Here is a 17,059-nt window from a genome sequence, read left to right on the forward strand (position 1 = left end):
AACTAGTCTTGAAGTCTCTCAAAATTTAAAGTGGTCCTTCCTGGGCAGGAGTAGGACCTATCTGACTAGTGTCCTTGTCTTCTAGATTTGATGGGCCAACTGAAACTTGACTTCCCCCAGAACGGAGAGGAGGCAAAAGATGGTGTGCTTTGCTGTCATTGCCCATGTTTTTTTTTGGGTACTCTCCAGAAAACCTAAGAGCACTTGAGTCAGAACACAACATCTCTATGCAATGAGCAATTCTTTGCATCCTATATTTTTTTCTTCACATGACTCCTCTTCAGTTAAAACCACAGCTACCATCTTTACTGCTGCTTTACGTTTGATGTCCCTGATTATAAAAGGAGTATAAGGCACTGGTCAATTTCCTGGCAGTGATCCTAATACCGTTAATCGTGTATGTCTGTCAACATGCTCATGGAAGTTGTGGCCCATTCTAACCTCAGAATTATGCGCCCATTGATGCCTGCCTATACTCTGTGATCTGTTTTGCTGTGAGAGGGTCAAGGAAACTATTGAATCAGCACCTGGCAATGAACATCCAATAAGACTTTCACCTCCCCCACCTTAATGGTGGGGGAGGCCAAAGGACTCCCCCTCATGTTCCGGTGGTCATATGACATAATATCGAGAACATAAATATTGTGATACCCAAATATTGCATAACAATTATTGGGAAGCACAAAATCATGTTTGGATACTTTGGGCCTGATTATGAGTTTGGCGGCCCGTTGACTGACAAACTCACGGTGGGGCTGTGGTGGCATACCATCACCGCAGCATCGGCGGTTTGACTGCTGTATTACAACTTTGCAGGTCGGACTGACATTAGACTGCCACAACTGCCAGGGAACCGCATTTCCTGGCGGTGGCACAGCCGCCAGGGGCTCGCAGTATGCTGGCGGTGCTGCTATTACACCGCCATGCATATTACGAGTTTCCTGAACGTCAGCGGTCTCATGGAGATTCTTACTCCATGAAACTGCTGGCAGTCAGGAAACGTAGGGCCCCCCTTGCCTCATGCATGTTGGTGTATGTAGGGGGCACATGTTGTGCCCCCTGTGTGCATCACCCCCAGTTCTAGCACAGCATGAACTTCACAGGTCATGCCATGCTGGAACGTGCCATGGCAGTCCTGTGGCGGTGCAGCATTAAGGCTCACATTTTAGCCTTTTTACTGCACCAACGTGGGACCACCACAACGCCTGTCCGCCAGACAACAAAAATACTTGTAATATGTGAGGCATGTGGCGGCCATGTTTGGCGGTGTGGGAGCGATGCAGTGGCATGGTGGCCTGCTCCCCCACCACCAAACTTGTAAGCAGGCACTTTTGTGTAACTACAAAAATACTGAGACAAAGAAATTGTGGCATAGAATATTTCAAAAACAGGCAAGAATTTCAATTTTACCATGTATAGGTTTATGTTACGTTTAGATACTAATGTATAAAATAATAATGCAACATAAAACAAATAATATATTTACAAACATAGTATACAATAAACATTATAAATATATACTGGAAAAAAACAAACATTTCAACAATAAAAATTATTTACATTAAAATTATTGATAATAATAAGAATAGTATGTTCATAAACATATACATAACAAAATATATATGAGCTTATTTAAAGAATAAAAAAAATACACCCAAAAATACAAAATGTATAAAATGCAAAATTGCAAATATTATAATATTATGGATAAAAAAATATATATATATATATTCCCACTCCTAACTAAGCAAGAGTAGGAAAGTAAAGAGTTGGGCTTTGCAGATCTCAGATTTACTACACTCACTCCAGTGTCGATTCACAGAACTAACTAGGACAAAATCCTAAACTTACTACTTTTGGTATTCACAGAAGTTAGGGTTTGTCTTAAGTTTGTCTTAAGACAGATTTAAGACAGACTTAAGAAAAAATCCTAACTTCTGTGAATACCAAAAGTAGTAAGTTTAGGATTTTGTCTTAAGTTAGTTCTGTGAATCAGGCCCTCGGATTTTAACAGTAGATAAAGTGTTGGGGCCCGATTCACAGAACTAACTTAAGACAAAATCCTAAACTTACTACCATTTTGGTATTCACAGAAGGCACTTACTCATTTTGGTATTCACAGAACGCACTTACTCATTTCGGTATTCACAGAAGTTAGGAGTCCTAACTTTAGGACTCCTAAATGCCTTCTGTGAATACCGAAAGTCTTAAAATTAGGATTTTTCTCAATTTAGTAGTAGTAAAGTTAGGACTCCTAACTTTAGGCCTCCTAAATGCCTTCTGTGAATACCGAAAGTCTTAACATTAGGATTTTTCTCAACTTTACTACTACTAAACTGAGAAAAATCCTAATTTTAAGACTTTCGGTATTCACAGAAGGCATTTAGGAGTCCTAAAGTTAGGAGTCCTAACTTTACTACTACTAAATTGAGAAAAATCCTAATTTTAAGACTTTCGGTATTCACAGAAGGCATTAAGGAGTCCTAAAGTTAGGACTCCTAACTTCTGTGAATACCGAAATGAGTAAGTGTCTTCTGTGAATACCAAAAGGAGTAAGTGCCTTCTGTGAATACGAAAATGGTAGTTAGTTTAGGATTTTGTCTTAAGTTAGTTCTGTGAATCGGGCCCGTAGACTTTGGAGGAGCCAGATTTACCATTCTCACTTCAAAGTTAGCAAAAGTTGGGACGGTGTTGGGCTTTGTAGGAGACACATTTACCATTCACACTCCAATCTGATCAAATGTAGGGAAAGCGTTAGATTTTAGAAGGGTTGGATATTCCAATCCCAGTCCAACATAAGCAAAAACTGTAGACCGTTAGTGCTGTCTACCTACCACAAATCTTGTGTTGCGCGAAATCGGTCTTAGGAGACCTATACTTGTTGGGCAATAGAACAGGGTTAAGAGACCATCTGTTCTCTTGAGTTCAAAATGCCATGTAGAATCCCCTGGGTTGGTGTTGCATTCTATTATTTCCCTTCTGTGATGTTCCTTATTATTTATTTATTTCCTTGTTGGAACTAGAACCTGGCTCCTGCGTGAGCCTCCCTGGTTCTATGTTCCAGATTCTCTGTTTGGCAGTTTGATCCTGCTCTCCTCCTTACTGGATGCTCTGTGCCTTTTCCCTTCACCTAATAAACCCTTTTATTGGATTTCAACGCCTTGATTCATACTTTACAAATTGGCGACGATTGGAGAACCTGAGGAACACTTCTGCAGCATTACAAGGCACAGGTGCGAAGTATTCCTCTTCAAAAAAACGAACCGGCCTACCTCTTCGTTTTCTACATATTCGGACTGCTGTTTAAAAAGTTTTCTACTTGAGCGTCCGATCGCCAGCTTCCTGGTATGTACTCTTCGGATTTTATGAATTTTCTACGTTTCTTCTGAATTGCCGAGATCTGCCAATACCGTTACCATAGCCACCATTTCGTCAACGACGTCACGCGCTTCTGGTTGCCATAACTACCGACCAGCATTCTTTTAGCCAATGCAGCGCGTTCAACGCGTCAACTTGTTTCTAACGCTGATGCACCTTATTTTCTTCTTGCACTACGTCACAAAGCAGCGTTCAGAGCCTCGTAGCGTCGGCCCTGCATGACGCCTGTCTTGCTGTCCGCAGTGAAGTGCAAAAGGAAGTCAGCGCTAGCGGAAGCTAGGAGCGTTCGGCTGAGAGCGTTTATACCTGACACGCTTCTGCTGTCCTTGTTTCTGAGCTATACGACAGCTATCCTGTTCTCCTCCCTACCAGATAACACACTCTATGAACAACTTCTCTACAAACTGGTTGGTACTTTGGCATTGTATTCGTATTTGATCTACCTTCAGGAAAGACTCGTATCTTCAAAATTTTACTAGACTGTGAAACTTTTACTCTACTTAACTTTTAGCAACTTTTCACGTTTTTGGGACATCAAATTCATTTAAAATTTCTCAATTTTGGCATTTTACATTTTTCTGTGGAAAACTATTACTATTTGTGTTAATTTTAAGGCTTATTTATATTATTCTATAATATATAGTTACTACATTTAGTTAGTGTAACCATACTATATTAACATGCAATTTGATCCTCCTAGCAAGTTTCTACAGACTAAAGGTGAACCATCTATTCCGTGGTCACGATGGAAAGAAGAGTTTATTACTTATCTAAAGGCTATCGATGGCGAGCGTATGTCTGCTGAGAGGAAGAAGAATATTTTCCTCCACTGCTTGGGTTCAGAGGGTCAAAATGTATTCAGAACTCTTCCTCCTATGCGCTCAGGAGGGGATCACAATGTTTATGATGAAGCCTTATTGCGCATTGAAAATAGATTTAAACCGAATACTAGTGTGGCATTAAACAGGTATAAATTCTATACTAGGACTCAAGAAGAAAATGAGAATTTTGATGATTTTCTCACTGCACTTCGAGCTTTGTCCCTACATTGCAACTTTGGTTTAATGACCGACGAAATGCTTAGGGACCAAATCATTGTGCATGTAAGAAGCAAAAAGGTTCAGGAACAGCTTTGGATCCTAGGTGATCCCAGTTTAGAAGTGACTATCAGTACCTCCAAAGCTCTTGAACAATCTGAGCGTTGGATGAAAACTCTAGAAAGTAAAGCCTCCTCTAGCGCCTGTGCTGTTAGCAAATCATCCTCTACTGTTGACGAGGGCAATGTTAATGCTGTTGCTGTTTCCTCCTCTAGCTCATTTTCCAATAACAAGCCTAATACTAATAACAAAACTCAGTCCAATTCTAAGAATTATTACTGCTTTAGATGTGGTAATCCCAACCACATTGCTTCGTATTCTCGTTGTCCTGCTATTGGAAAAGAGTGCAGTAAGTGTGGACGTGTTGGTCATTTTTCAAAAATGTGTAAAGACACTGGTACTAGAAAAGATTCTTCCTCCTCATTTAAAGGCAAAATTTCTACTGTATCACAAGGTATGTCTTCATCCCAAGACCTAGAACATGGTATTGTTGTTTCTATCCGCAATGTGGTTGATATCAAATCTGCAGAAAATTTGAGTTCTCCGGATTGTATTGTTAATATTTTAGGAAAAGAGCTCAAACTTATGGCTGATTCAGGCTCTCCCTGGACCAATATTACCAAGTTATATTGCAATGAAATTTTTGGGAACCTTGTTGATCTTTCTACCTTATATGAGTCTGACATTGCTGCACTAAACTTTGATGAATCCTTTATTAATGTGGTTGGTTATAAAGAAGTTATCATTGAATTTAGAGGGAACAGTGCTTGGATCAAGATGTATATTGCTGTCAAAGGTGTGAATGTTCTGGGCTGGAGGGATCAATTCAAACTTGGAATTACCTTAAATCCCAGGAACAAAGATCCTATCTCTGTGGTTGCCATCACTTGTGATACTGCACCTTTGGACAACACTGCTTCCTGTAAGGCCAATACTCTTCTGTCTGATGATAGTATGATTGCTTCTGAATCTTCCAAGAATGAGTGTGATCTTGAGAAGGACCTCCCTTTGTTATTTCCTCAAGTTTTTTCTGAGAAACTTGGCAAACTTAGAGGTTTTTCCCATAGGATCAAAGTTAAAAGTGGTGCCATCCCAGTCAAACAAAAATTGAGGGGTGTACCCATTAGTATAAGAGCTGAACTCAAGGTCTTATTGGACGACATGATCCTTGGAGGTGTTATTGAGGAAGTGGAGTCCTCTGAATGGGTTTCGCCCATCGTTTTGGCTCAGAAATCCGATAAAAGTATCAGGTTGTGTGTGGACCTAAGGGCTCTCAATGCTAATTTAATCACTGATTGTCACCCTCTCCCTAATATAAACGAAATGGTTTGTTTGTTGGATGGTGCTTGCATTTTTTCCACACTTGATTTGCGTTCCGCTTATCACCAAATCGAATTGACTGATGATGCAAAACATTTTACTGCTTTCATCACTCCGTTTGGTCTTTTTCAATTTAAGCGGATGCCTTTTGGCCTAGCCTCCGCCGCTTCGGTGTTTCAGAGGGCCATGCACCATATTTTTAAGGAAGTTAGCTCTTTCGTAAAGTGTTTCCAGGATGATATCCTCATTTTTTCCAAGAATGTGGATGATCATCGTGTCCATCTTAAGGATGTGTGCAATAAGTTATGTGATGCTGGTCTTACCCTCAAATTTAACAAGTGTAAATTATTTTGTAAGAATGTCGAATACTTGGGTCACACCTTGTCTGCTGACGGTGTAGTTCCCAAGCGTTCCCTTGTTGATGCCATTGTAAAAGCCCCTTCTCCTGATAACAAGGAGAAATTGCTTTCCTTCGCTGGCTTATGCGAGTACTACAGTAAGTTCATTCGCAATTTCGCCACGAAAATGGAACCCCTCAGGGAGCTTACCAGGAAGTCCTCAGACTTTGTGTGGTCTGAAAGACAGGAGTCTGCCTTTTCTTCTATCAAAGAAGATATCGTCAATGCTCCCACTTTGAGATCCTTCTCTCTTAACAAGAAGTGTATTATTACCGTGGATGCCAGTTGTTATGGTCTTGGAGCTGTGTTAGGTCAAGTTTCTGGCAAAGAGGAATGGTGTGTTGCCTTTGCGTCAAGGACCCTATCACTCACTGAGAGGAGGTATGCGGTCATCGAAAGGGAGTTGTTAGCCTGCACATGGGCTGTGGAGCATTTTCGCAATTATGTTTGGGGCAACAGATTCATTCTTAAAACTGACCACAAGCCTTTGGTTGGAATTTTGTCTCCTGGGGGAGGTTGGAACTCAACTGCTCGCATTGCACGCTTATCTTCAAAATTGCAGGAGTATGATTTTGAGGTTTTGTATGTTCCTGGTAGGAGTAATGTCACGGCGGATTTTCTCTCCAGGTTGCCTTGCCCTGATGTTGGTTCCAACCCGGATAATCGTGAAATTGACATTGTTTCTGTGGTCAATGACTATATTTCTAGTGATTTCCGGGGTATCTCTGAGATTGAGTGGATGTCGGAAGTTGAGAAGGATCCTATTTTCTCATTTATTTTTGACTGTTTGGAAAAAGGTTGGCCCAAGGATAAATCTGTTTTACCTGAATTTGCCCCTTTTTGTCAGGTTTCGTCTGAGATTGAGGCTGTAGGAAGGATTTTGTTTAAGGCTGGGAAAATGATTCCTCCTGCTTCGCTGTACAACAAGATTCTTTCTTTGGCCCATAGGACTCATATTGGAATGTCCTCTATGAAACGTCTCATTAGGACCAACTTTTGGTGGCCTGGCCTTGACAAGATGGTAGACAGAACTGTCCGTGACTGTGTGGATTGCATTAGTAGTGATAAGATGCTTAAAGTGTCTTCTGCTCCCCTTCATCCTGTTTCTTGGCCTGACCATCCCTGGCAGAAACTAGCTTTTGACATTTCTGGTCCCTTCCATCGCCTACCAGAGAATGCTCGTTTTGCTTTAGTTTTAATTGACTATCACAGCAAATGGCCGGAAGTTAAGTTTGTCTCCTGTGCCACCACCTTGGTCATCATTTCTTTCCTCAGGGAAGTTTTTGCTAGAGAGGGTTCCCCTGAAATCCTTATTACTGATAATGGCGTTCAACTTATCTCTCGGGACATGGAGGATTTTCTTGTTTCTTGTGGTATCAAGCATCACACTACCTCGTTATATGAGCCTAGAGAAAATGGCCAGGTTGAGAGATTTAACCGTGTCCTCAAAAATGCTGTGGAGCTTGCTTGTTCTTCGGGTGAATCTTGGAGGGATGTGGTAAGGGAAAGACTTTGGATGTACCGCATCACCCCACATGCCGTCACTGAAGTCAGTCCCTTCCAGCTTCTAAGAGGGAGAACTCCTAGTTCCGAAATCTGTCCCTGGTGGGTTAAGAAGTTGGATGTTAAGGTTGACCACTTGGACATCTCGCAAGTGGCCAGTCGGGTTGAAACCAAACAGAACACTATGAAGAATTTGTTTGACCGGAAAATGAATGTGAAAGTTCCTGATTTTGTTGCGGGTGAGTGGGTCAGGATCAAGAAACCTGGGTTCACTCTCAAAGGTCTTTCTAAGTTCGGCAATCCCATTAAGATTGTCAAAGTTTTCAGGAATTCTGTCATTACCCAAGATGGTAGAGCCTGGAACATAAGGAGGGTTGCCAAGTGTAAGTCTGTTCCTCCAGGTTCTGCCCAGACATCTACTCGTGACAAATGTTCTACTCAGAGTCCTACTCATCATGACAGTACCAACGTTCCACATTCTCAGTCTGTGGCTCATAGAGTCAAAACCAATGCCAGACCTGTTGTTTTACCTTCTAGGTTCCTGTCTTAATATTTCCCTTCTCTTTACAGCTCTGCTTGTTTTATAGGGGGGAGATGTGTTGCATTCTATTATTTCCCTTCTGTGATGTTCCTTATTATTTATTTATTTCCTTGTTGGAACTAGAACCTGGCTCCTGCGTGAGCCTCCCTGGTTCTATGTTCCAGATTCTCTGTTTGGCAGTTTGATCCTGCTCTCCTCCTTACTGGATGCTCTGTGCCTTTTCCCTTCACCTAATAAACCCTTTTATTGGATTTCAACGCCTTGATTCATACTTTACAGTTGGGAAGCCACGCAACTCCCTACCAGGTGACTGCGAGGTTCTTAGTTTTAGATCGCCAACACTGGTTCAACACATATTGGAAATGGCAGGGCATTGCTTTACCAAAGTAGACGATATAAAAATCCTTCTGTTAGGTTTGTTTTTATAAACCATAGAGTACATCTAGGTTTAATGAGTGGCGGGGACCTCATGGATTACACAATCAATATGATTATCCAGTGCACACAAGCAACCGGTTTGAAAACCTCACCTCTCTAGAGGTAGTCGTTTGTCTGGGAACAACTAACTATTCCCCATCAACAGCTTTAAAGGAATATATAGATGAGGAGGAGGTTGACACGTGTCCGGATATCTCCACCCCCATCATGCTGTCTAAATTCGAGGAAGTTTGTAAGGGCATACAGGCTCGCAGTCCCACCAGTGTAGGAGTGGTGTGCTCACCCTCGCTGAAAACAAGCTTTAGTGACATGGTGAATGTAACGCCCAAAAGAGCAGTAGTATGTCCCCTTAACACAACTAGCATCCCTAGCTATGGCTTACTGGAACAAGATCAGGTTTTAGATTTTGAGAGAAACAGTAGTTGCAATAATACGAATAATGGTCATTCAAAAACTTATATGACCGTAGCTTCCTGGAACATTGCAGGGTTATCATCTAAAACTGCGTCTACAGACTGGTCATCATTTATTGATGGCTTTGAAGTCTGAATATTCCAGGAGACCTGGCCCTTGGATAGAGTCTATCACCCGGGCTTTTTACATTTCTCAAAGGCTGCTACAGGAGGACCGAGAGGAAGACCGATTGGTGGGCTGACCTGTTGGGTTAGACAGCAGGCGGGAATAAGGGTGGATGAAGTATCTATTGACAGCCCGGACATTATGGCCATACGAGTTTGTTCTACCTATGGTCCTTATACCTTGATTATTAATGTTTATGCTAGAGGGCTGCCGGGTGGCAGGGGATCCAGTGTGGTTACTGCCCTTGATGGCTACTTGGATAATTTATGGGGCACCTGCAATTTGCTTATAGCAGGAGATTTTAATTGTTGCTTTGAGCCCCTGGACCACAAGGATGGAAATCTTTTAAAAAAAAATCCTTTTATTGTAAAAACAGGCTCCAGAAAACAGCACGTCAGTCAGCATCGATAATACATAGATACATAGAAGACAAAGTTACACATCAGATTGACAATTTAGCTTACATATACAGATCAAGCCACTGGTGTACATCCCATCGCCAGCAGTTGATACACCCAGTCTGGTCACCTAGGAAATATCACCCAACACATAATATGGACAGCTCATTCCCAACACCCCTCCCATACCCGCTCCCACCCCACATCAGGCAACAGCACTCTGTCACAAAGCTGAACGGAGGTGCGTAATCTGCAGGATCACCCTCAACATACAACCAAGGGTCATGGACCTGGGCGCACCATGGCTACTAACCAGGATCAGACGCTTCCTGGGTATCAACTAGTTCTCCCCTATACAGCCGCCATGCCGCCCAAATTTTCTCCCATTTCTTGGGGCACCCCCTACTGTTATATATGACTCTCTCAGCTCTTTGGCACCAATCGAGGTCTGGTTCCCAGTCCTCCACTGTTGGTAAAATCTCGCTCCCCCAAAGCTTCGCTATATTCCTCTTTGCAACCATGCTCGCCAGTGCCAACTAAATCTTGTCCATTTTCGACCAGGTGGTATCACTCGTGACCCCCAGGACATGCCATCTAGCTTCCAGCGGGACTGCCGCTCCCACTACCTCCGCCATGATGTCAGACAGTCTGGACCAGTAGGCCTGGACCTTGGTGCAATCCCACAATATATGAAAGAACAAACCCTCTTCTCCACACCCTCTCAAGCAGATTTGCGAGTTCACATAGCCTATCCGATACTGTGTCGTGCGTGGGGTGTAGGAGGGATGCAGAATGCGGAGCTGAACCAGCTAAAATCTAGCTCGGATCGCCACTTCTCATGGACCTTGCAAGGCCTCCTTCCAGTCATTGTCCTCTAACAACTCTATGTCTGATTCCCATTTTTCCTTTAACGAACCCAAGGGATCAGGCAGATTGTTAAGATGTTTTTTTTACGTGAGTGAGATGGCTTTGTCTATCATTGGATCCAGCAACAACCTGTCTTCCAGTGGGGCGTATTCTGACAATTGCTCCCCAGCTTGTAGATGGTTATATAGGGCTTGTCTGAGCTGTTGGTAGTGCAGGAACTCTCCATTCCCCATTTGGAATTCCGTCTGGAGGGACACAAATCCCACCATATCCCCTCTCTTCCATACATCCCCAAGCACATCGATACCTATAAGACTCCATTTGCGAAGATCCTGTAGCTTCGCCACCACCGGGAGAAAGTTCCCAGCCCACAGAGGGACGAGGATGGAAATCTTAGTGAAGAGGAGGACGCACAATGGAACATCCCAAAGTTAGAATTAGGCCCCATTAAAAAATGGACAGAATCCGCATTACAGCTGAAGGGCTTTTGTCTGGGAAGGGGAATGAGGGCAGCAAATGGGAGGACAGATATGCTGGGTGCAAATACTTTTGATAATGGATTAAGAAGTAGCCAAATTGACTACATTTTTATCAAGGTAGAATTTTGGTCATCTGTTCTGGATATGGAGGTCCGGAAAGGGACCGAAAGTGACCATAATCCATTGGTCTTAAAATTATATGATGTGGGTTTTTGTAATTCGTACACCAGGAAAGTTGTGTATAGTACAGAAGAGATTACATTAACTAGTGATATGAGGAGAGTCCAATGGGCAAGGATTGTAAATAACAAGGGAGAATTGGCACAGATGAGGGATTTGGTAACTGGCTCAACGACTAAACTTCTTGACTGTGATTCTCAGGAGGATACTAATCTTATTGTTTCCCAGGTCCATGAAGACCTGTTTAAGAATTTAAAATCGTTTTTTATTAAAAGTAGTATTCCTAGGAAGAAGAGTACTGTGAAGGCGGGCTCTTGGTTTAATAACTCCTGTAGACAGGCTTACAAAACTTTATCGAGGGCCATCAGATGTAAAGATTTGGGTAACATAAGAAAGGCCAGAGCAAGTTATAAGAAAGCGCAGTTGCAAGCGAAGAAGAGGATGAAGTTCGATGGCAGGATTTGCTGTTGGCCTGTAAAGGGAGGAATATGGCACAATTTGGGTAGTTATTCAAATGGGATAGTGGTGAACTGAAGCAGATACCGACCAACCACGTTGCTCCAGAACAGTGGGTTGCACACTATGAAGCCCAGTTTCAGTCCTCTGATTGTAATGAAGAGATCCCTCTATGGCCATCATTTAGAGAACGCTTGTGTTTTACCAGTTCAGAGGTTGAGTCTGTGTTAAAATTAATTCCGAGAGGTAGGGCCCTCGGTCATGACTGCATACCCGCAGACCTGTTTATAAAGGAAAAAGAGTTCTGGGTACCCTATATCAAGTTATTGGTAAATGCCATAGCTAGTGGTGCCCCGATTCCTGATACTTGGTCAGGCACCGAAATCCTACCTATAAATAAGAAGGGCGATCGTTCACAACCAGGAAATTACAGGCCAATTAGCCTGATAGATTCTGTTCAGAAGATTGTAGCCAGATTAGTACTTGGTAGAATCCAGGCTTGGATAGTCGAAACAGATATTCAGACACCCTTACAGGCGGGGTTTCGGCCACACACAAGTACCCTTGACCAGGTCTTTAGGTTTGTGTTAATTTACTGGCGGGTAGTTATTATAGGAGGGGGTACAATCTATGCAGCTTTTGTGGATTTAAAATCCGTATTTGACCTAGTTCCCTGTGTGAAAATGTGGAGTGCTTTAGTGGAAATGGGGATGCTACCAGAATTTGTGGCTATTCTAGTGAAACTACATGATTCAACATATGTGCAGGTCCGCTGGGGTAAGCCGGGGGAAGTCACAGAGAGGTTTTCTGTCTCCAAGGGGGTACGTCAGGGGTGCGTATTAGCTCCTACCCTGTTTTACATGTTTATAAACAGGGTTGTTCAATATTTTATTAACCACCCACTGACGCTCCAACTAGCAGGTATGAAGATACCCTTGCTCATATTCCTGGACGACAACCTGATAATATCCAAGACCAGACAGGGCTTGCAGGCCACTCTGTCACGGTTTGAGGTGTTTTCCCACGACCATGAGTTAAGGGTCAATGTGGAGAAAACAAAGTTCATGGTGCTCCACAAATCAAAAGCCATTACCGGGAGAGTATACATGAACAAAGTCCTCTTGGATCCGACTGATGTATTCACCTATTTGGATATCACATTAAGCAGGAAGTTAAGTTGGAAACCTCAGGTTGACATGCTGGCCCTCAAACATGTGCAATTAGCAGGTGCCTTGAGAAAAGAGAACAGGCTCTCTCAAACTAAGCCTATTGCCCCTGTTCTGCACATGTATAATTCAAAAATTAGCCCCGCAATATTATATGGTGCCGAACTTTGGGGCTTTGAAAACTTAACCCCATTGGTACTAGCGGAAAATACATTTGTTAGATCATTAGTTGGTCTTCCGCAATCCTCTCCACTTATGCCACTCTATTTAGATTTGGTGTGTCATGGCATTGAGGACGCGGCACGCTTTAGACCATTGGCATTCTGGAGAAGACTCTGGACTACTTCTGAGCTTTCCCTGTATGCTAAGGCTCTACTTGATGTCAGGAGGCTGGGTCGACTGCACGAGATCTCATGGTTGAACAACATTAAAATCACATAGTTTGACATGGGGATGAGTACTTTGTGGGAGGACCCAGACGCTACAGCATTTCCCCCTAAAAAGATCTTCAAGGCAGCATACTGGGACATGGTTAAAATCAAGAAGTTTTCATCTATCACAAGGCCGACACTGACTAGGAAATTCCTAGAAGTAAAATATGAGGTTAAATTGGAAGCCTATTGGGACGTTATTTCTAGGCCGGTTGATCAGAAATTGTACCATCAGTTAAGGGTAGGTTCACTCCCAATACCAGCGTTCACTAGCAGATGGTTTTTATCAGCGGGTGATATATGAATTTTTTGCCATGGCCACATTGAGACCCTAGCCCATATTCCATTTGCTTGTCCAGCTTACAATCTCCCCAGGACCGAATGGATTAAACCTGTTTGCAGGAATTTGGGTATATAAACAGCAAAAGGAGGCCTTGAGGATCCGAAGGTCAGATACGACGGACCTTATTGTAGTTGCTATGGCACAATTATTGAGATGGATGTGGGCTATTCGAGCCAAGGAAATGGGGGTAGATTAACCTTTATTGCAAGAGGGACTAGACATTAGGTCAAGAATTTATAGGGAATGATCACCTGTTAAATTTCTGTTGAACTAAGGTTTTTGTAAATCAGGTGGTTTTTGGGTGTTAGCCCTTGTAATCTGATAATAGTTGAATGTCATCTTGCATTTTAAAAACTAATTTTATTGTTGATTATGTAAACATGTTTTAATAATGGATATATATTTATTAATTGTTTACATAGATCTTTGATGGTTTGTTGGTCTTATCAATTATCAGAAATATGCCATAAGACACATTTAAAAAAAATATATTTTAAATAATGAATTACCTGTCTTTTATGATTGAGTATTCGAAATAAAGACTATATTGAATTGAATTGATTACATTTTATAATATCTTTAAAATAAATACAACATATGAATTAAATATAAAGCATAAATAATAAAAAATAATACATACAACTTTTATATTACAAATACAAATTATTTTCATTTAAACACTTCCCATCCTACTAATCAAAATAACAAAACACTGACAAACAATTAAAATTGATAAATAAAATGTATATAAAACATGACAAATTATTCATTTCACAAAATAAAATAAATTAAACACTTCCAATTAATAAATATTGTATGAACACAATTAAAAAACAAATAAATTGCTCGACAAATTTACAATGAATTAAAAATTAACAAATAAATAAACAGCAAATCATCCATCTATATAAGTTATCAATTAAATACATTAATTAATTAAAAAATGAATTTGCATTAAACATAATACTTTATGTATTAAAGCAATCCCATTTTAATCTGCTACACAACCAACAACCCACTACTTAACTAATAATTCTTGATTAAATATAAAAACAATTATATTTTCATAAAAAATACAACATAGTCTACAATTAATTAAACACAAATATTATTACAATACAAATAACTTAATACACTACAATAAGTAAAGTTTGTCAAAAAAATAAAAACGATATTATATATACAATTATATTAAAACAATATTACATAACATTTTATTTAAGAAAAAAAAATACATTCCTAAAAAGAAATATTCTTATCTTTGATATTACTATCCACAGTATTATTGACATTATGTTATTTTGACAACTATATTTATGACCTATGATATTTTTGATTCAATATTTTGTCAGTGCTATCTCTGGGAAGACCAGCTCCACCTCATTTGAAATACTTGTCTGCTTTTGAAGGGATATATCGATACTTTTAACAAGAATTGTATTTGCTTTCTAAAACAAGTCATTTTTTCAGTGCACATCAATTCACATATGTTGAAGATTAAACATTGTTGCTTTAAAATGTGGACTTTTTGACCCCAGTGCAGTTTTTATAATATTATTTCGGAAACCCTCACTCTTTTATAAACATTGGCCCACATGCCCCTTTACCTGCTCCTGCATAAGCTCTTTCAGCTGGGTGATCTTCTCAGCATCTCCAGGATGGTTGGTGATATAATCTTTATCGAAGAAGGCCTGAAATAATAAGATTGCATCAGTTAGAAGACAGTTCCCTATAAATTCAGCATTCACACTTCCTTTTTTCCTTCAGAAATTTTCTTTAGCTTTATTACATGGTGGGTGTTAGCTTCTTCAGAGCACTTGGTAGGGCAGACAGACCAGTAGGAGTTTTAAGTGCAGATCAGTAACTTTCTACTGCTGACAATTAATTTACAGTTTGGAATTACTGCAGTAGCAACCAGTGGTGGCAAAACATTAACCTGTACTCGAGGGAGACTCCAATGACACATGGGTGATCTATTCCAATTCTCCGACAACACTTTCTCACAGATTAAAACCCCTTTCTGTGATTTTATTTGGTATTAAATAAGATTTTTGTAAACTTAACTTTCCTATTCTAGTAAAGAAAACAGAACCTTTTAAGGAAATGGAGTAATTCAAATCACAAGATGTTGGTGAATATTGAGAATAATCAGTGTTTACAAAACTCCTACCTTGCTCGGAGAGATACCTAGCACAGAAATGTACACAGCAAACTTTGACATTTAAATAAAAACCACTCTTATCCCCCAGTTTTAACCACTTTCTGCCAGACTTTCTTCAATAAAGTGAATGTCACTCGTCCAATTCCGGTTGACAGGAACTTTTTTTCCTATGTGTAGCACGTATCAGTATATCTTATCGCAAACGATCCATTGGCCACCCTCGCAAAACAAAATACTGCTAAATCTTCTAACAAATCTGTCCGAGCCACCTTCTTTCTTTCGCTCTGCCATTACTTCAGGAACTGAAATTGTTTATTTCAAAAGATATTCAGCCCTCTCTTGTTCCCACAGCAGACATTTGCAAGTTTGTTTAACTTCATATAAAGGTGAAATACGAGTGAAGAGCAATAATATCATACTGTCCTCCTCATGTGACTCAAGATTTCACAGAGCACTCTTTTGGGTTAATTTTTTGCTCTGGTATATCCTGAACCTCATTATGTTTTTGGGAGTGATGTTCTAGTTACTGTATCCTAACCAGAGATCTAACCAGGTTGAGCCAACAGAATCAAGCAGCTGTAACCTTAGATGATGCATGGCAGCTGTATTGGCTCCAGTGTATTGTTTGTTCAGTTAGAGGACATACCTTCACCACACTAGTAGAAAGTGGTCCACTGCATTTAAGCTTTTCCATTGTTGCACATGTCCCCTGCCCCCTCTTGTAATCAGAACAAAGCAGCTCTTCCTGCCAACGGCAGCGGTGCCTTGGGGTGAAGTTGATCACTATTTTCTTCCCACCCGACTTATTTCAATTGTCTCCTCTGACGCCACAATCTTTCTCCTTGACTCTATGCATTTCACTGTGGCTCCTTTCTTGCCACCTCCCCACTCAGAGGACAAAAGATGATCCCTCATATTCACCCACAAATATATGTCACACTTCCAGGACTTAAACATTTCACAAGTACTTACTGTGCTAGAAGTTTTCTTCTAACCCTTTAGTGACATTTACCCTTTTATGTGTAACAACCATGCTTCACATAGTGGCCACACACAGATGTTAGCCCACTGGAAACAATGATGGCGAAGCACCCTAAACTGTGCAGCAAGACCAACACATTTACTGCATGAGTCAAACATGTTTTCCCCATGGAAGAGCTTGCGAAGGTTTGAAAGCAAAGAACAATCCTTCCTTTTGCCCTCATATTACGACAGAGGAATGTAGAGTAAGGTAGGCAGAACTTGCTCTTTTTTGAAGCAGTCCTATTCATGTTTTATTCTACATCTGGCTTTCTTTTTCAAAAAGCACATTAAGTCTCGCTTT

At 40.8% G+C, this 17,059-nt stretch overlaps 1 protein-coding gene across 1 annotated transcript in view; it reads right to left on the reverse strand.

Moving 5' to 3' along the window:
* The window catches only part of DOCK3 (dedicator of cytokinesis 3), a 1,382,531-nt gene that overhangs the window by 80,533 nt on the left and 1,284,939 nt on the right, over positions 1 to 17,059 (reverse strand). Inside the window, exon 44 of the mRNA XM_078661294.1 lies at positions 15,182 to 15,265. Coding sequence (XP_078517420.1) covers positions 15,182 to 15,265 — 84 coding nt within the window. The remainder of the gene's footprint in view (positions 1 to 15,181; positions 15,266 to 17,059) is intronic.

This window comes from Lissotriton helveticus, chromosome 9 (assembly GCF_964261635.1).
Source record: "Lissotriton helveticus chromosome 9, aLisHel1.1, whole genome shotgun sequence".
Lineage (NCBI taxonomy): Eukaryota > Metazoa > Chordata > Amphibia > Caudata > Salamandridae > Lissotriton > Lissotriton helveticus.